This window comes from Lethenteron reissneri, chromosome 23 (assembly GCF_015708825.2).
Source record: "Lethenteron reissneri isolate LAM-NWPU_2019-01 chromosome 23, ASM1570882v1, whole genome shotgun sequence".
Classification (NCBI taxonomy): domain Eukaryota; kingdom Metazoa; phylum Chordata; class Hyperoartia; order Petromyzontiformes; family Petromyzontidae; genus Lethenteron; species Lethenteron reissneri.
Window position 1 is genome coordinate 17,009,838 of NC_083801.1, and position 19,664 is coordinate 17,029,501.

Consider the following 19,664-nt stretch of genomic DNA (forward strand, 5'->3'; position numbering starts at 1 on the left):
GCAGCACCACTCAATTGGTATTTACTCTTGGGGCGCGTGCATGCGTAAGCACAATTTTAATCAAGATCAAGTTTCCAATAGCTACGTCTCAAGGCAACGATAATTAAATCCTGACGAGAACAGCCATCACAACACAAAACGTAGTTCTGGCCGGAACGCAACTAGATTTAACAAGAACATGTCGGCTCGCTACATATTTCTTTTTTTTATTAGTTGGTCACATAAGACACTACAAAATGGCCACAGGAGTAGTAAGCCGGTGGTCTGCGTAACACCAAGTGAGGGGACTTCAGTGCACGCAGCTCATACCTGCGTGCGTGTCGTTAAAGTCTGATCGCGACGTCGCGTTCACGCGGAAAAAAAACCCACGAGCGATGTTAAAACGACGCCGGTTGGTTCGCAGGTCCCCTCGGAGAAGGTTCTCCACGCTGGCGTCGTCCTGAGGAACGTGATCCTGAGCAGAGCCTCTCACATGATCAGGGACCGCAAGTACCACTTGAAAACCTACAGGTGCGTCCGAGCTCAACATCCGATGACCTGTTATAAATCTCGTCGGTGTTAACTTTAAGCCAATGTATCGAAATAATTGTGATATTGCCATGTACTTTAAAGGCCTACAGAAAATAAAAATAAATTAAACGTGGGTGCCGCATCCTACGGACGGAGTGACGTGACATTCACGCGACCCCTCTCAGACATTCACCAAAGCTCACCTGACCCTCGCCACTCGCCAGTTTACACAATACAGTGGGAAGCCCGTGGAGATTTCATGGCTGATGACCAGTGCCGGATTAAGCTAGTGCGGGGCCTGTAGCATATGTTATAAAGGGGCCCTAAAATAAATAAATAGAACACATATATATTCAAACGCAATTTTTTACTTGCATAGTAAAGTAATTGTGTTTTTCCATTTGCTATAGAGCCAGATAATACGACAAATCGCTAACCTTACTCTTTGGTTCTTTCAGTAAAGTCACGTAGGTATAAAATAAAATAAATAACGACGTTTCGGGTGCAACACAAGCGTCTGTCATCACCTACGTGACTTTACCGAAAGAACCAAAGAGTATGGATTCCTGCAGTCACGAAAGCTTCAAATCAAGATTACATCGCTAACCGTAAACACCCAGTCGTTCATAACAGTTGAAGGCAGTATAGTACTATAGTAATAGAGCAAGTGCAGAATAACTTAACCGGAATTGATAGCTTGAAAGCATTTAGCGCGGGGCCCTTGAAAGTGCGCGGCCCGTAGCTACTACATACGTCGCTACTTTTGCTACTAGGATAATCCAGCACTGGTACTTGCTGACACTCCCTCGCACGCACGTATCCGGTGTATGGTTTTGAAATGGGACTGACTTATTGCAGATGGTCGAGTGGATAAGCAGTTATCAGGGCTGATGAGCTGATTTGGATCCTCTTTATGTAATAGGTTGGACCTGAGATACATAAGATGAGCTTTCAAACGGCACCTCATTCGTTGTACTTGGTGGAGGAGTCAAAGGGGAGTTCTCCGGACGGACATACACAAACACACATCTTCTTGGTTCTTTCGGTAAAGTCACGTAGAAGGGAAATAATAAAAGAATAAAAATTATAAAATAAAATTCTCTCGACATTTCGGCCACAACACAAGCAGCCGTCCTCAGGTGAAGAACAGGGCTGTCGAAAAGACAGCGTCGCAATGAACACCGCTAAGCTTGGCAGCGTATTTTTAAGTTGGGTGGGAGGAGCAGAGCGCCTTGACAAAGGAGTTTACATATCAACAGAGGAATTTAGCATATTGACGCTAACACACATTTTAGCCACTTTTATACTAAATATGTATCAGTTAATGATGATGTTGACGTTAACATTGATGGAGATGATCTCATGGGTGTTGATGAGGCTGAAGTTGTAACCATTCGAGATTAATTTAATTGTATGTGTGTGGGGAGCGGTAGTGTATCAGTTAGCGGGACCGTGCTACGAATCGGCGGTGACCCGAGTTTGATTCCCGCCGACAGCCAACATCGGTAACGAATATCTGAACCTGGTCCTGGGCCTCCTCTAGGTCGACTCAACCTTAAACGATTACCTGGTGTGTTCTGTAAACATCAGCATTTGCTCCCTAGAGTCTGTTAAGGCTATAGGGGGTATTTGTCTTTGTTGAGGAGCACAGCTGGTGCATCTGCCAGTCATCTCAGTCAGTCTTAATAAGTGCTCCCGAACAGCACTTCACTTAGGACAGCACGATGGCGAGATGTTAACTATCTTGCCTGGTATACAGATGGTCGTAAGTTCGATTCCGACCCTGACGCATGCTGTCTATATGGAGTTTGCATGTTCTCCCCGTGGTCGCGTGGATTTTTCTCTGGCTCCTCTGGTTTTTCACTCCACATTTAGAAACGTGCGTTCAGAGTATTTAGCCGCTGTGCATTTCCACGTGATGAGCCACTTCGTTGAGCTATCATTTGCGGCCAGGTCGCTTCTGAAAAAGAGTTCTATAGCTCAGTGGGCCTTACTTGGCAAAATAAAAAATTGTAAAATAAAGAGTCCATAGTATTTGCCCCAACAGCCTGTTGTTAAAGGCTATACGGGGGATCTTAATTTGTGTTGGTGTGCGTGCGTGTGGGACAGGCGGTGCTGCGTGGGGGCCGAGCTCGTCGACTGGCTCATGCAGCAGAGTCCGAGCGTGCACGCGCGCACCCAGGCCGTCGCCATGTGGCAAGTGCTGCTGGAGGAGGGCGTCCTCAATCATGGTAATAGCCGTCGCAGCCGTTGCCGGGGCGGCGTAGCCGCATGTAAGGGGGTGGTCGCACGCCAATCGAGTGTGCCGGCAGTGGCGGCAGCATCGTCGTCGTCGTCGTTGCAACTGCACCGGCGTGCTGGGCTATTGAAGAGACAGGAAATTGGACAGCCGGGTGACATTTTAAGTCTCTTTCACCAGGGCCCCACTGTGTGTAGAGGCTGTGAGTGGGAGGAGGGAAACCCCCGTTTCTTGTTGATCACCGATCAAAAATATCAACAAGAAAAGGTTTTTTTTCAAGTGCTCTCCACTATTTTACTACGGCCACGCGTACTTCATTGGTGATTTTTCACAAATGACATTTATGCAGTGAGGAATTCCAAACTTGTCTGGCGAGGAATGAATTGCAGGAGACCCTTGAATATCGCCGGGAGGAGTGGGAAAGAGGTTACGTTCTTGTAAAGTACCATGAAAGGCAAAAAACGCGATATTCAATACTTAAGCCTGACCTAAAAATAATGGGCTTAGGTACACGGCAACCAAAAATAGACGCATCACATTTGAAATGAGTACTGTGCTGTACCAAACAGACTAAAATCTAAATGATTGAAATTAATGCGTAAAATCCCAATACAAAAAACATTCCTAGACAATAAATAGGATAATAAATACTGAATAAATACTTGACTTACCAATGATGATCCAACGCACGTGTGTGTGTGTCCACGAGTTGGGAACGGCAGTGCAACGATTAGCACGCTGCGTTACGAACCCAGCGACCTGAGTTCGAGTCCCGGTTACGCCCAACACTTGTAACTATCTGAATCGGTCCTGGATCTCCTCTAGGTTGACTCAGCCTCAAATGAGTACCTATGCGGTGTTGAAACATCGCCACTGGGGAGATAAAGGCGGCCAGGCATGGTGCTGGCCACCCACCCCCTCGAGTGCCTTTCCAGCCTTCATAGGTGCTCGCTAACAGCACTCGCCCCAACGGTCTGTTAATAGGCTATACAATGTATCTATTTCTTTGCCTCTTAGTGTCCATGTCATTTATGGTTGGCTTGCACAGCTCCTTGTTGAAGTTCGTCCGTGCAAACAAGTGCCTCCGCTAAAATGAATCGACCGGCGTCGAAGTTATTTTTGCTCCGTGTCACGTGTCGCCTCTCACACAGTCGACCAGGAGCAGAACTTCCAGGACAAGCTGCTCTTTTACCGCTTCCTGGAGGACGAGGCGGAAACGCCGCTGTTCCCCCTGGTGGACGAGCTGCGCGAGAGCGAGGAGGAGCTGCAGGAGACGCTCATCCTCCTGTCGCAGCTCGGCCCCGACGCCCTCATGAGGATGATCCTGCGCAAGCCGTGAGTCACAACAACAACAACCACAACAACAACCGCCATTCACCACGGCACTTGTGCCAAGCCATGCGCACGTTAAGGCCACGTGAAGTATCGAACGACCCGCCTGCAGGAGGTCACGGCGCAGACCCAGGTGCCATGGGCTGACTGACTGAGGTGACTCGGTCAGTGCTCGTGAGTCACGGGCACAGCGCCGCACGCTCGGCGTGTGTATGTGTGCGCTTGTGGGGAGCAGTGGCACAACGGTTGGCGCGCTGCGCTATGAACCCAACGACCCGAGTTCGATTCCTGCTCACAGCCAACGCCGACGACGACTATTTGAACCAGTTATGGGCCTCCCCTACTTCGACTCAGCCTCAAATGAGTACCTGGCAAAGACGGCCGGGCATGGTGCTGGCCACCCACCCCCTTGTGTGCTTTCTGAGCCTTTATAGGTGCTGGCTAACAGCACTTGCTCCCAAGAGTCTGTTAAGGTTATAGGGGGATCTTTGTCTTTGTTGAGGAGCACAGCTGGTGCATCTGCCAGTCATCTCAGTCAGTCAACCCATGGGACTTGGGTCCGTCCCGTTACCTCCCACCCCAGCGAGCCTTTCGACATTTCATGTAGTCTCAAAGTGCACCAAACCTGGCACAAGCGCCGTGGTGACCGTCACCGCCACTTCGTGGCGAATGGCGATCGTTGTGTGGAGTGTCAAGATCTGGACACAGTCCCAACATTGAGTTTTTGCTGGCGGGCAAGGCTGCGTCGGCTGGGTCATGTCGCCCGCATCCCTGGGCACCGCATGGCCAAGCAGCTTCTTTTTGGCCTAACTGGGCAGCCCAACGGACTAGAGGAGAGATGGAGTTGATGCTGTGCAGAAAGACGTGGCACTAATTGGACTCGCAGATGACTGGTAGCAGCGGACGTTGCTTGGCATTTGGAGGCCGTCGCCCTCCAACAAGAACGGAGTGCAGAGAAGCAACGAGTGCGAGCACCGTGTGGCTAAAATGCAGCCACTTGGCACAGTAGGGAGCACAAGTGGTGCGTCTGCCAGTCTTCCCCGTCAGTAACCACATCAAAAAACCTGGCTCTCTCCTGTGACCTCCTGTCAGCAAGCCATTGACACTTCACGGGGCCTCAAAGTGCACCTAGCCTGGCACAAGCGCTGTGGTAACGACACTAAGTGGCAAAGGTCGTTGTTGTGTGGAGTGTATGGTGTGTGGAGTGTATAATGTGTGGAGCGTATTTATGTGGAGTGTGTAGTATATGTGTGTGTGTGTGTGGATTGTAAAGCATGTGTGTGGTGTTTGTGGCGTGTGTGTGTGTGGTGTATATGTGTGTGGAGTATAGAGTGTGTGCGTGGCGTGTTTGTATGGCGTGCGTGTGGCGTATAGTGCGTGTGTGTGACGTGTAGGGCGTGTGTGTGTGTAGCGTGTGTGTGGTTTTGTTGTCCCCATAACAATGTGGCCTCGTGCTGTGCCACTAACCACCAAATTACTCTCTTAGAACGCACTCCTTACTGCTACTGAGTTAGGCTGTTTGTGACGATTGCACCGCATGACTGATGCGATCTTTATCATTGCTCTAGCACGTGCACTCTCGTGACTGATGCACTCGAATTTACCGACGCACGCTTTGACGAGCGATCAACATCGTCATCAACCATGATCAACTTGAAGGATAGGGTTAGAAGGGTTAATGTTCATCTGGAGGGGTTAGGGTTAGAGCCGTTCATGTTCATCTGGAGGGGTTAGGGTTAGATGGGGTTCATGTTAATCTGGAGCGGTTATAGCGGTTCGTATTGATATGGAGGGGTTCAGGTTCGAACGGTCCGTCTAGCATCTGCACACAGCCTGTTCCCATCGCTCTGTCTCCATGGTCGACGTCCTATTGGGCCCCCCACCATCCCTTATAGCCATGCCGAGTCCCGCGCGAGCCCACTCCACTCTTCTCAACGGCCAAATAAAAATTGCTCTCGCCCGCCAATGTTTTCTAATCCCAACGCGCCAATCAATTTGTCGTATACTCTTCGCCTTCTGGCGTTCTCTGGTCTCTAGCACTTGTGAGACAAGTCCAAAAAGAAAGCCGTCTCTGGCGTAGGCCAATCGGTTTCAAAGGCAACGCATATATATTATCGGAGCGTGTTTGTTCACATGTTTTGCCACAAGCACATGTGGTCCATGCAGAGTGTGGCGGATTGGGGAGCGAGGACGAGCGAGTTTGTTGTTGTTTCCGGGAGCTGAGAGATTGAGCTGCCGGGAGTGAACGCCTCATCTTGGAACAGCGGCCTTCACAGGTGCTCGCTGGCAGCATGTTCCCGGCGGATGGGGGTGTTTCCTGTTTTGCACCCAGAATCGGGATATCCAGCTACCCGAGTGACGTTGTGCGGTTGGAGTGCAAACGGCAAAACTCGACACTTGACGCTAACCTGTTTGTGTCTCAGTCCATGAGACACTTTTTACATATATATCTTTTATATAAGAAAACAAACTGTCAATTTAACATTGTGTTGGATTATTTCATGCCAAACATCTTTTTACATCAATTACGAATGTACAATTTTATTTACATATAATTTTGTTTATATATAAATTTGACAATGTTGCATGGCAGGATCAGTGGCAGATCCGAGGGAGTTGGGGTAGGGGGGGTGTTTTAATATTAACCAGAGAAAATACGTGGAATGTTGTTTATATATATATACATACATACATTAATGCAAACCCATATTTAAAAAGCTAAAACTATCTGGACCATCCCCCTTGGGACGTGCGCAGGACCGTAGTAGATGGAGACGCATTGGGGAGGCCTTCATCCAGCAGCGGATTGAACATGACTTGTGATGACATTGACAAAATCCATCGAGTGTATTACCGAAACATATTTTTGTCCTCATCAACCAGTTTTTTTGTGTTTAGATTGTTGGCCCCCCACCCACGCACCTCCGATTATCACGGTTGGATGCGCACAGCGCAAAAGAAGTTCAACATACATACACAGATTACATAAACTCTCTGACATATGGATGACAGCCGGAGCCAGTGTGTCACGCTGTGTAATGTCCAGGCAGAGGCGATCACGCTTGATGATGATGCCGCTGACACTGCCGCTGCCTGGAGGAATTACCAGTGTGGCTATTTCCGTGAAGGAACGGATTTCGGGCTGCGGAGTCTTTCATTAGCGAAGGGGACATTGACCGCCCTGAGCGGAGGCCGTGCGGTCGGGGAGGGTGTTCTTCTACCGAGTCTTCCCCGTGCACGTGCTGCAACTGATTTGCATTGAGCATTCGGAGGCAGCTGTTCTCTGCGACGGCGAATGAAACCCGCGCGCGCGAGTCTTGGACGACCGTTAGGGGCTGGCAGCGTTACGAATGTGCATCCCTGTGTATCTCTGTATCTCTGTATCGGTGTATCTGTGTATCTGGCTATTTATCGGTGCTCTGCGTGGAAGAACAAAACGCCCACAAATGCACGCGTTCTCAATCTTTGCTGTCTCTCTCTCTCTCTCTGTGCCTCCTCCTCCGTGTGCTCAATCCACACTGTCGCTATTTTTCCCTTCCTGCCCCCCCTTCACTGGAACAAACTTCCCCTCCACATTAAACAGTCACCTTCACTCGCTCGTTTCTGCTCCTTACTAAAAACTCTCTTATTGTTCTCTAGCTCACCCCACGACCTCTTAATCTCCCCCTCATAACCACCACCCTCACTGTTCCCCCTTCAAATTCGCATTACATCGCTATCACTCATTAACCCCCATTCATTCAATCCATTCATTATTATTTTCTGTCATTAATTTCGCTTTCACCCAATTCACGCATCACAGATGTTCCCACTGTTTCCTCTCATCTACTTCTTTCACCTTATCTCCACCGTTTGAGACGAGGCTCAAAAGAAAGGCTGTCTCTGGTGTGGAACGATCAGTTTCAAGGACAATGCACATACTGTCAGAGTGCGTTTTTTTGTTTGCATTCTGACCACAAGCATTGTGGTTAATGCAGACATGATTCCTTGTAAAAAAAGTTTCAGTTTGGTGTTTTAACATCTTAACACATGTTTTTTGTTGCCAGAAAAAATGGGAAAAACCCTATTGTCACGAGTACCGCTGTTAATTATTCGTAAAGTGCCTTCGTTAAGGCGCTATATAAATTCCGTTAAGATGAGATAAGATATCGTCAGATCTCGGAAGCGAAGCAGTATATTTCAGCCTGGATAGGCAGTTGGATGGATGGGTGACTGCCATCCACAGAAGATCTGTTGCCATCTTCGACCCACTCAAACCAAACGTGGTCAACTAATGTCCTGCTTGCCCAAACAACATGGGCAGGCCTGCGTCCAGCAGTGGATTGGCACAAGGGCATGGGTGTCCTGCAATACAGGACGGTCTCTGAGTGAGCGCGGTTGTTTCTGACCGATGCAGACCCGGCCAGCGGGGGCCGGACGACCTGGAGATAATCTACGAGGAGCTTCTCCACATCAAGGCTCTCTCCCATCTCTCCATCACGGTGAGTGCACAGATCCGACTCCTGCTCAAGTTTAGCAGAAGACTCGATGGATGGAAAACAATGTATGTCTACCCGGAGCAATGTTTACGTGCATTAGCTTAGCGGTACAAGGCAGCATTGACACTCGACTCTTAGTGATGCTTCACATTTAGGTTATTCGAGCAGAAGCTGCATTGAGGTGTATGCATGAGTGTTTGTGTTTTTTATTGCTGTGAATTCAACGAATTGAATGCAAAATCTGTAACTACTTAAGAAACCGTGCCATTGACACTATGAGAATCCAGACAACCCACGAGTGCTGAGGTTTCTTTACAAAATGAGTCACGCGGTCCAGTGTGAACGGGGGTTAGAGTTCAACTTGAAGGATAGGGTTAGATGGGGTTCGTGTTCATCTGAAGGGGTTAGTGTTAGATGGGGTTCGTGTTCATCTGGAGGGGTTAGGGTTCGAGCGGTTCGTGTTGATATGGAGGTGCTGCCGCACTGTTCTGTTTCACCGTCCGGCGCGTGTGTGCGATGTCGCGGGTGCAGGTGAGGCGGGAGCTGGCCAGCGTACTGATATTTGAATCCCACGCCAAAGCTGGCACCATCTGTAAGTGGCCACGGGCGTCCTTCCAAGCAATTCTTTAACCCACTAAGTGCGTTATTTAATTCCCCATACTTCACCTTGACACCGAATGAGGAGATTGTTGTGACTCCAGTTTATCTGACTTGATCTGCATTTCTTTCAACTATTATTCAGTTTCTACCGATGTTTGCATCCAAATTCCATCTTTGGAAGCATGACATGAATACGTTTACAGTTCAAGTAAACCAACCAACAGAATGTCTTTGTCAATGTTTCTCGTCCATATTTGCTGGCAGGTAACACGCACAGATGAAACACTTCTGGACGCTCCGATTTACTTTATTTAAATTCAAGGGCGTGCGAGTGCTCGCAATGACTCGCGGTTGCATTTGCCCTTCGCAGTGTTTAACCAGGGCGAGGAGGGCACCTCGTGGTACATCATCCTCAAGGGCTCCGTCAACGTCGTCATTTATGGAAAGGTAATGGAGCTGCAGGCGCAGAGCAGCCCTCCCTTACTCAAGCCTGCGCCACTTAACCCTAACCCGTTTGCGTCTTAATCCATGAGACACTTTTATTTATGGTATAAATGTAAAATTTATAATAATAATAAAACACAGTAGAATTAACATTGTGTTGGATTATTTAATGTTAAACATCTCTTTTACATCAATTACGAATGTTAAATATAATTTAGATACGTAAAAATTAACCCGTAAAAACAAAGTTTTTCACTATAAATCCTTTATATGCGTGGCGGCTAGAGTCCTCTCGTCCTCTGGCTTGAGATGGCTGCCACCTATGGGTCAGATGATTGCCTGCCACCATTAAGCAATTGGTAATTAAATATAATTATTTTTTCCTAAAAAGTGTAAAAGTTTGGAAAAAAATTTTCACGACAATAAATTGTCACGCACAACGAGTCTGTGTGCAAAATGTCAGCTCGATTGGATCACGGGAAGTGGGTTAAAAAACGACCGAAAGATTTGCACGGTCGTAAGCGCGCAAGCAAGCAAGCAAGTGAACTTAATATAAAGGATTAAAAATACATATAATATTGAGAATGTTGCATGGCAGAATCACTGGCAGATCCTAGGATGTTGGGGGAGGAGGGGGTGAGGGTGATGGGGGTGATTCCTCCCCCTACCCCTGAAATTGTGGAAATTGGCGCGTTGCACTTCTGTGCACTTGAGGGTCTCTGCAGGCGATGGTGAAACGCGAGCCTTCCTCCTGTGTGCGGCCATCTCTGTGGCCACCGTCCGTTCTCATGGTTTTAAGGAAGCCGCAACTTCACTGACCACAGAGGCCTCCGTTTTGTTCACAGTGGAGCATTTCTGGAATGATGTTTGTGTGAACGAGGAGATGAGTGTCAGGGTGGCAGAGAAGAGCGTGCGTGAGTCTGCGCTTCGCGAGTGTCCAGCCTCTGCGGGCGCCGCGGTGGCGAGATGTTAACTACCTCGCCTGATATACAGGAGGTTGTGGGTTCGATCCTGACCTTGATGCCCGTATATTTTTAGTTTGCATGTTCTCTCTCCCCGTGGCCATGTGGAGTTGTCTCCGGGTCCTCCGGTTTTTCCCTCCACATTTAGAAACATGCATTTAAGAGTATTTGGCTGCTATGAAATTTCCACTTGGTAAGCCACTTCATTGGGCTATCATTTGTGGCCACGGTCGCTTCTGAAAAAGAGCTATACAGCTCAGTGGGCACTTAACCGGGTAAAATAATAATTTTATATAAATAGTTTTGCAGGCTTCCCAAACACCCTTCTCACTCCAGGCTGCCTCCTGTAAGTCTGCCGACTCCGGTAAAGGCTGACGTCTCCTGTAAGGCGTGGTCCCGTGAGGTGTGTGGGGTACGTCGGCGGGTGGATTACAGAGGCTTGTCCATGGCGGTGTGTGCGTCGCAGGGCGTTGTGTGCACGCTCCACGAAGGCGATGATTTTGGCAAGCTGGCCCTTGTGAACGACGCTCCTCGGGCGGCCTCCATTGTCCTGCGAGAAGACAACTGCCACTTCCTCCGTGTGGACAAAGAGGACTTCAACCGAATCCTGCGAGTATGTGTTCGCTTTGCAGCCAATCTCTGGGGGTGTTTTAAAGTGCAGAGATCTGGGCTACAGGGGGTGGCAGGAGATGAGGGCTCTAGCATCGGATGAATGGTATTAATAAGCATTAATCATATGTGCAACGAGCCAATTTTAATATTGGTATCAATACCACGGCAATGGGTACGTAGCTAGACATTTATTAATTACTTGAGATTGATTCTTACACCCATAATACATACATAAACTTATGCATTTCATAATTATCTATGTATTATTCATGACAATTATATCCCACTAATACGCTGCTACTTTGGGTGAATGACGCAAACAAAACTACGCAAACGAGATGAAAATAAATGAGAAATGATACAAATTACTCGCTAAAGGTGAGTCGCCAAGATAATTGGTTCTCGTTTTGAATTATGACCCCAAATTGTGACAATAGCATCACTGGGAGGAGGAGGAGGAGGGCAGAATGGTTCCATGCCCACAGTAAACACGAGCCGTTCGCCTAACGGTACAGCAACCATTAAAGACAAAGTTCTTCCATATATAGCCTTAACAAACTGTTGGGGCAAGTGTTTTTATCGAGCTTCTATGAAGACCGGCACGGCACACGAGGGGGTGGGTGGGTGGCCAGCATGATGCCTGGCCACCTTTGTCTCCCCAATGGCGATGTTTACACATCGCACAACGTACTCATGAGAGGCTGAGTCAACCTAGGGGAGGCCCAGAATCCGGTTAAGAGATTCGGCACTTGTGTTGGCCATGAGCGAAAATGGAAACTTGGGTCATCGAGTTAGCGTAGTGCAGCTCGTTACTCAGTGCGCTACGCTAACCGCTGCGACCATCACCACCGTGTGCACCCCCCCCGCCCCTCCCTGCAGGATGTGGAGGCCAACACTGTGCGGCTCAAGGAGCACGGCCAAGACGTCCTGGTGCTCGAGAAGATCCCGTCGGGAGGCAGGGTGGCCCTGCAGGGCGGTTCCCAGGTGCACTACAAGTAAGCCCTGCTGCCCGGCCCAGATGCACCCATCCTCGCATTGCAACAAACTCAACGCCGTTGGGCATTCACACGCGCAACCAACATCAAGTTTGCATTTTGAAATGTGAATCGTTCCATGCCCACACAGTCGAACACGAGCCGTTCACCTAGTGGTGCGGCGACCGCCAAAGACACAGATCCCGAATTCGACTCTGATGTTTTGATTCCGAATGTTAAACATCATTGTCATGGCGACGATTCTCGATGTTTCAATATCTCTGTCTATGCTGAAGAGGAAAATGTGAGCCACGATGCTTGTGAACTTTTCGCCGTGACGCTGTTGGACCCCAGCTGCTGACCACCCGCCGGCTCCAGTGGCGTAACTACCGGGTGCGCAGGCGCTGCAACTGCACCGTGGGGCCCATGGGCCAGAGGGGCCCACGGGCTGGCTCTGAAGAGGGAGGGGATATTGAACAAGAGGCCCCATTTCATTCCGTGCGCCAGGGCCCAGGCGAGCCACTGAACGGCACTTGTGTCTTTCTCACGCCCCAGGTACTCGGTGATGTCCGGGACCCCCGACAAGATCCTCGAGCACCTGCTGGAGACGATGCGGCCCGACACCAAGTTCGATGACACGAAGGGTAGCCGCCTCCCCGACCAGCGCGCTCCATCGCTTCTAAAACCCAACGCCACAGTCGACCGTTTGTAATCCGTTTGAAGGCATTGTACGTGGAGTTTAACACGTAGGCTTTCGCGACCAATATCATCCTCAATCTTGATTTGAAGCTTTCGTGACTGCAGGAATCCATACTCTTTGGTTATTTCGGTAAAGTCACGTAGGTAGAAAAATAATAGATCACGACGACGTTTCAATCGCAACACAAGCAATCGTCATCAGGTGGGACAGCCACAGCAAGAACAAACTGTTCTACTTCAGCAGTTTTTTTTCTTGCTCTGGTTGTCCCACCTGATGACGATTGCTTGTGTTGCGATCGAAACGTCGTGATCTATTATTATTACACCTTACGTGACTTTACCGAAAGAACCAAAGAGTAATATCATCAGTAATGCAGGTTTATTGGGGTAGATTGCGATCTCACCCAAAAAAAAATCTGTATTATGGATTTTATGTGAATTATCATCATCATCATCATCATCCTCACGACCCATGGGGTAGATAGTCCGTACGTGTCCACTGCACATTTCGCCATTTTTTCCTCAGTCTTGTGCCAATATGCTCAAGAAGTGCAACATCTCTTTGGCACCAATCTCGTCAAGCCATTCTCTACGAGGTCTACTCTTTCTTTCCGGTTCCTACCATTACTTGAACAATGCCACTGAATGACATTATCCAATGTAAATAGACCGATAAGACACAACTGCGACTTGGTATCCACTGGGATTCATCTAACTCGGGTCGCTTGTGTTCCCTTAAAGTCCGTGCGGTCCCGTTGGGATCACGCGAGCCGCTCTTGTGCAATGCGCGCACACGGCACACACACTCGCGCATCATGTCACGGGTTTCCTCCCGGCCCCTCGCTCTGCGTGGAGATTGATGGCAGCCCCGTCGTGTTTCCTCGCAGAAACCTTCCTGGGAGACTTCCTGCTCACCCACGTGGCGTTCATGCCGAGCAGCCAGCTGTGCCCCGCTCTCATGGGACAATATCCTGCCCTGCCGCGCAAGCGCACGCACACGCGCGCGCGTCACGAACAACGACGATGGCGCACACGGGCGCTTAGCTCGGATTAATGGCACGCTGCCGATGCCGAATCGCGGCGGCTTCTTTGAAATCAATTTTAAGTTGACTGAATGACGCAGCTGCTTTAGAAGTTCCGTCAATGAATGGGGTGGGGGGGGCGTCTTACCGCATGGAGAGGCGAGACGTATCCATCGCAACAATCGCCGTCGCCCGTGCTCGCACGTGCATGGACGGAGTTTGCAGGGGTGGGGGGTGGGGGGGTACAGGGGGGCAATGCCCCGCCCAAACTGGGCACCTTCATTAATAATTATTTTTAGTAGTTTATAATAAATGTATTTATATTATGTAAATTTCTTTATGAAATGCACCCACGATTCGAATGTGAGGGACACAGCGAACTTCTTCCTCCTCCCCCCCCCCCCCCCCCCAAATGTAGAAGTCAAAATCCACGGATGAGCGCGCTTGTATCACATTTGTACACAGCGTCGAAATCCCTCTTTACACACAACGCTCTGCACTCGCTGCTGATTGAGCGTTGGCGTTTTAAACATCCTCCACGGTGAAGACCCTCCTGCCTGATCGGCGCCGTCAACGCCTTGGATTGCGCGCGCTAAGCCACGCTGCGTGGAATGAAGACCGATGTAGCCACCGGTCTCCTGCACACCCTCGTGTGACGTCGCCGTCCGGCGTTATCGGAGCACCGGCACGGACGCCATTGATCTTTGTTAACTGCCCACGTGATTGGTGCTCTGCTGCCGCGATCACAGCTCCCGTCCTCGTTGGATGTCTGACACGATTCTCGGTAATGTCACCGCGGCAGGGTTTTTTTCCGCCGCCGCGCCGCCTGGCTCCACGGTGCGTTCTCCGGATCGTGCCCGCGTGTTTTTCGGCGTGACGTCCCCCGTTTCGCCCCACGCGCCGGGGAACGTCTAAACAAATCGCCGCCGTTCGACATCTCGGAACGCTTGCCAAACTCCAGCCGCCGGCCGCCGGGCGGTGTACGGCCGGCCAATTCTCCGAGCGTGGGCGACGGCGAACCGAACGCGACGGCCGCGCGCGTCGCGTTCGGCGAGACACCGCGAGCAGGGGGTTCCCGTGCGTGTCCTTGACGAGGCCGCCGCACGTACCACGCCGAGTCGACGCGGTCGCAGGGCTCGGAGCAGGAGAAGGCCGACTACTCGCTGAGCACCAAGCGGCGCGTCGTGCGGCTCGTGCTGCAGTGGGCGACCGTTTACGCGGAACTCCTCCATGAGGACGTCGCCGCCACCGCCTTCCTCGAGGTTCCAGCCGCTCACGCACATGTACACGCAAATGTAGACACGCATGTACACGCGCGTTTACACGCACACTCGCGCATGTACACGCGTGGGGTATGAGTGGAGGTGAGGGTACTGAGTGAGCGGGGTGTGCCTCTGATTCTGCAGGAGTTCCACATCTCAGTGCTGGATGACGCACGTCTGCATCCCAGCCTCAAGGAAGACCTGACCGAGCTGGAGAAACTCAAAGCCAAGACGTGAGCACGGCCGAGCAAAGGCCTAAACACGACAGCACATGTCCGCGTGTTGTTTTAGTCGTTGTGTTTTTATGAATTTCTATTAACGAAGTTACGTACTTGCTTTTCAGTTTATCGAACGGCATCCAAAACAAGTCCACGCCGAAGGCAAGTGTCCTTACTGACCCATGCGTATGTGCACGAACGACTGAAATACTTCAGCGATGCGCGGTGTTACGGAATAATGTCATCATTGGCCTCCGTGGGTCTCGCGTGACACGTTCTCTCCCCTGTTGTACCCCTGTGCACCACGGCTTTGAGGGGAGCGGCGGGGATACGAGTCGCCTTTTCCCCGTGCTCCACATTAATGTCTGCCCCCCCCCCCCCCCACACAGAAACGTCTCCTGCGGCAGTTCAGCATCGGAGAGGAGCGTCTGCAGAAGTGTCAGCCCATCCGAGGGACTGATGAGAGTGAGCAGTGCCCCACACGCAGCCGTCATCAACACACGACCGGCGCCTGCGTCGCCTGCGTCGCCTGCGTCGCCTGCGTCGCCTGCGTCGCCTGCGTCGCCTGCGTCGCCTGTGTCGCGCGTGCCAGATTGCCGAGTTTCGGCAACGCGCCTCGCGTTGTCGGAAACGTCCCCGGTAGAAGCGACTCTAAATTTGATGTTGCAGGGCTTAAAGACGCACAGGTGGGGTAAAGTTTTTTTTTACCGCAAATGAAATATCAAAAGAGACCACAGGCAATTGGGACCTGGATATTATAGTGCCCTTTCAAAGAGTGTTTGTTCAAGATTGTGCCCGTTACCTGCTGCGATGAGAAACATGATTATTTTATCCCGGTTTAAATATGAAAGGGGCCTTAATGGAGTGTCCAAGCCATTTTATTTGCTACGTGATATACAATTACCGTGGAAGTCTCTGACGTTCGGTGCACAATTGCGGGACTATATATATATAAAACCCTACTATCTTGAGTGCACTAAGTGTGCATCATGAAGATGATTATAGGATGACACTTCCCCTGTCCTCCCGTTTTTGGCCCTAACTACTGCTGCTTGACCCCCCCCCCCCCCACATCTCTCTACGTGCTCATGCCTCTTGCACTCCCGCGCACGCGTACACAGCGCGCAGCGTTTAACCGTTGCCTCCCTCTGTGCGCCCCCCCCCCCCCGCACCTCCCCGGTTGACGTGCAGTCCTCTTCAAGGTCTACTGCACCGACCACACCTACATGACGATCCGGGTGCCGATGGCCGCCACCGTGAGGGAGGCGATAGCGCCAACGACCGACAAGCTGGGCGCCGCTGAGGACCTAGTGCTCGTCAAAGTCAGCTCTGCCGGCGGTGAGACGGCGAGACGGGGCACGTGCACGGAGGGGGATCCCCTCTCTTGAAATAATACTCACGTGCACCCACAATCCCACACGCCCATACCCTCACACTCCCACACCCCCACACCCCACCCCCCACACCCTCACCCCTACACCCCCACACTCACACCCCCCACCCCCACATTCACACCCCCACCCTCACACCACACCCCCCCACCCACCCCCCCCACCCCACCCCACACCTCCACACACCCCCACACCCCCACACCCCACCTCCATACACCCCCACACCCCCACACACCCACACCCCCACCTCCACACACCCACACACCCCCACCCCCCCACCCTCACACCCGCACACCCCACCCCTGGCTTTTCCTTCCTTAGCACGTTATTAGTCTTGTCTTCCCCCTCCCTGTTTCCCCCCCCCCCCTCATTGAAATATTCATCTTCTCCCTTGGTTGGGGCCAGCGGGGGGTTGGGCGGGGGCTACTCGCCTACTCCCCCCCCCCCCCCCAAAAAAAACATTTAAAAAAAGTAACAAAAATAATCACATTAATACAGGTTTTTGTTGGGTTAGATCGCGTAAATGTATAAATGTGTCCTTAATCCCGCCACCACCCGACACAGCCAATTAGTAAGGTTTGTCACATAAACAGAGCATGCCAATTCGTTACTCTGTCTTATCGACAGACCTGTTCTTTACCTGAGGACGGCTGCTTGCGTTGTGGCCGAAACGTCGTGAGAATTATTTTATGTTTTATTTTTATTATTTTATTACTTCCATTCTATGTGACTTTACCGAAAGAACCAAGAAGACGAATCCCTGCAGTCACGAAAGCTTTAAATCGAAATCTCCCTTTCAAATTAACCGATGTTTGTTGTTGTTGTTGTCATTTTTCCAACTCTGCAGAGAAAGTGGTGCTGAAGCCCAACGACGTGTCGGTGTTCACGACGCTCAGCGTCAACGGGCGGCTCTTCGTGTGCGCCCGCGACCTCATCGACTCGCTGGTGGGCGCCGCTTCCTGCTGCCCGTCCCCCTGCCGCCCTGAGCCGACGTTTCTCCGCACTCTGCCCTGCGTTTGTCCCCCTGTGCGGCGGCGAAGAGGAGGAGCGCTGCTCTGCTTCAGCGCTCCGTGTCTGTGGGGCACAGTTTGTTTTCTGAATCGTTAAACTGCCGCGTAGTACATGCGCGTGGGACTGTGCCTGCATATGTGTGCACGCACTCACGGTCAATCCGCCCCTGCGTGAGGGTCTCCTCACGTTGTGCGGGGTCACGGGGTTATTCCACCATCCTTCACCATGCTGCTCAGCTTGGGTCAAGAACAAGAACGTTGAAGTGTGATACAGCACTGCCCTCTGCTGACAATGTAGCCACACAGTAGCCTTTTTACGTAAGGGAGTTGCCCATCCGAGCACTAACCAGCCTTTAAAACCCTGGTTAGCTTCTGAGATGATTTTGCAAAAGGTTTCTGAGTGATTTGGTCATCGGCAATTAAACCTATGTCGTAACTATAAAACATATTAAGCGAGCCGTCGTGTGTGCATGTGCACGCGTGTGTTTCACTGCACCCGTTACAATGAATTTACTTCATTTTTGCCGTTTACCGGGCTCAGCCTCCCTGCGGGTGGGTTTGGTTGCCGGAGACCTGGGGCCGGTGTAAGGGAGCGCGCGTCGTCACGCGAGCGTGCGTGCGCGCGTCGTCACGCGTGCGTGCGTCGTCACGCGTGCGTGCGTGTGCCCGCGTGCGTGCGTGTGCCCGCGTGCGTGCGTGCGTGTGCCCGCGTGCGTGCGTCGTCACGCGTGTGTGCGTGTGGCCGCGTGTGTGCGTGTGCCCGCGTGTGTGCGTCGTCACGCGAGCGTGCGTGTGTCCGCGTGTGTGCGTGCGTGCGTGTGTCCACGTGCGCCCGCGTGTGTGTGCGTGCACCCGCGTGTGTGTGCGTGTGTGCTTGTACCCGCGTGTGGCCGCGTGTGTGTGCGTGTGGCCGCGTGTGTGCGTGTGTGCGTGTCGTCACGCGTATGTGCGTGTGGCCGCGTGTGTGCGTGTGGCCGCAGACGCCACTGGCGGAGCAGGAGGGCCCCGCCGTGGGCTCGGTCGGCACCTTCGAGGTGATGGGCTCCAAGGATCTGGCTCACCAGCTCACAGTCTACGACTGGGAGCTCTTCCACTGCGTGCACGAGGTGAGGCCACACGAATTGAGGTCCTCCGAGGTGAAGGCCCCACGAGGTGAGGGCCCCGTGGTGAGGCCCCACGACCTCAGTTCAAGTTCTGGCATCTGTGCCGGGTAATAACCAAAATAGGTCCTGGGAACCCCTCTGTCCTTCACCCCCCCCCCCCCCCCCCCCCCCCAATGACCACCATGGTGAAGTGTGGCCACATAAACCCCAACAAACGACGTGATGTCGGGAAGACCTTCACCCAGCGGTGGAGTGACTAGAGGGCAGTACATTACGATTAATTTATAATTTTAATTTGCAATACCTACATCCAGCTTTCGAGCCTGTGGACAGACTGTCTCTCCGAGTTAAAAGCACGGCTGCGGTGCAATGTGCTAAGAGTTACAATGGCGTTGGACGAGCTATAAATACGTGCAAAATTAATGTTTAAAGCGTTGTTGCAGATTAAACACACATCGCTGCCGCTGAGCGTTTTCTCCGACCCTCCCATCCTCTCCTTTCATCTGCCCGGATTTTCCCCATCCCCGCCGCTCTCCCCTGCGGCCACGCGGCTCGCGTCCCAGCTGGAGCTCATATACCACACGTTTGGGCGACACAACTTCAGAAGGACCACGGCAAACCTGGACCTGTTCCTGCGGCGCTTTAACGAGCTGCAGTTTTGGGTGCTCACCGAGATCTGCCTCTGCCAGCAGCTGAGCAAGCGCGTGCAGCTGCTGCGCAAGTTCATCAAGGTGGCCGCACAGTAAGTCTCCCGAACGACGGGGCGAGATGAAGCACACGGGCCAGCAGAGGGCAGCCACGCGCCATC

General features: G+C 51.6%; 1 protein-coding gene across 6 annotated transcripts in view; it reads left to right on the forward strand.

Annotated features, from left to right (window-relative positions):
• RAPGEF4 (Rap guanine nucleotide exchange factor 4) overlaps positions 1-19,664 on the forward strand; it is an 88,614-nt gene that overhangs the window by 61,575 nt on the left and 7,375 nt on the right. For all 6 annotated transcript variants that reach the window (XM_061557544.1, XM_061557545.1, XM_061557546.1 and 3 more), the window contains 18 exons: positions 404-510; positions 2,620-2,741; positions 3,901-4,084; positions 8,478-8,562; positions 9,091-9,151; positions 9,530-9,606; positions 11,032-11,178; positions 12,057-12,172; positions 12,707-12,795; positions 13,738-13,816; positions 14,978-15,134; positions 15,279-15,367; positions 15,478-15,514; positions 15,742-15,817; positions 16,544-16,690; positions 17,591-17,688; positions 18,734-18,859; positions 19,420-19,598. In XM_061557544.1, coding sequence (XP_061413528.1) covers positions 404-510; positions 2,620-2,741; positions 3,901-4,084; positions 8,478-8,562; positions 9,091-9,151; positions 9,530-9,606; positions 11,032-11,178; positions 12,057-12,172; positions 12,707-12,795; positions 13,738-13,816; positions 14,978-15,134; positions 15,279-15,367; positions 15,478-15,514; positions 15,742-15,817; positions 16,544-16,690; positions 17,591-17,688; positions 18,734-18,859; positions 19,420-19,598 — 1,976 coding nt within the window. The remainder of the gene's footprint in view (positions 1-403; positions 511-2,619; positions 2,742-3,900; positions 4,085-8,477; positions 8,563-9,090; positions 9,152-9,529; positions 9,607-11,031; positions 11,179-12,056; positions 12,173-12,706; positions 12,796-13,737; positions 13,817-14,977; positions 15,135-15,278; positions 15,368-15,477; positions 15,515-15,741; positions 15,818-16,543; positions 16,691-17,590; positions 17,689-18,733; positions 18,860-19,419; positions 19,599-19,664) is intronic.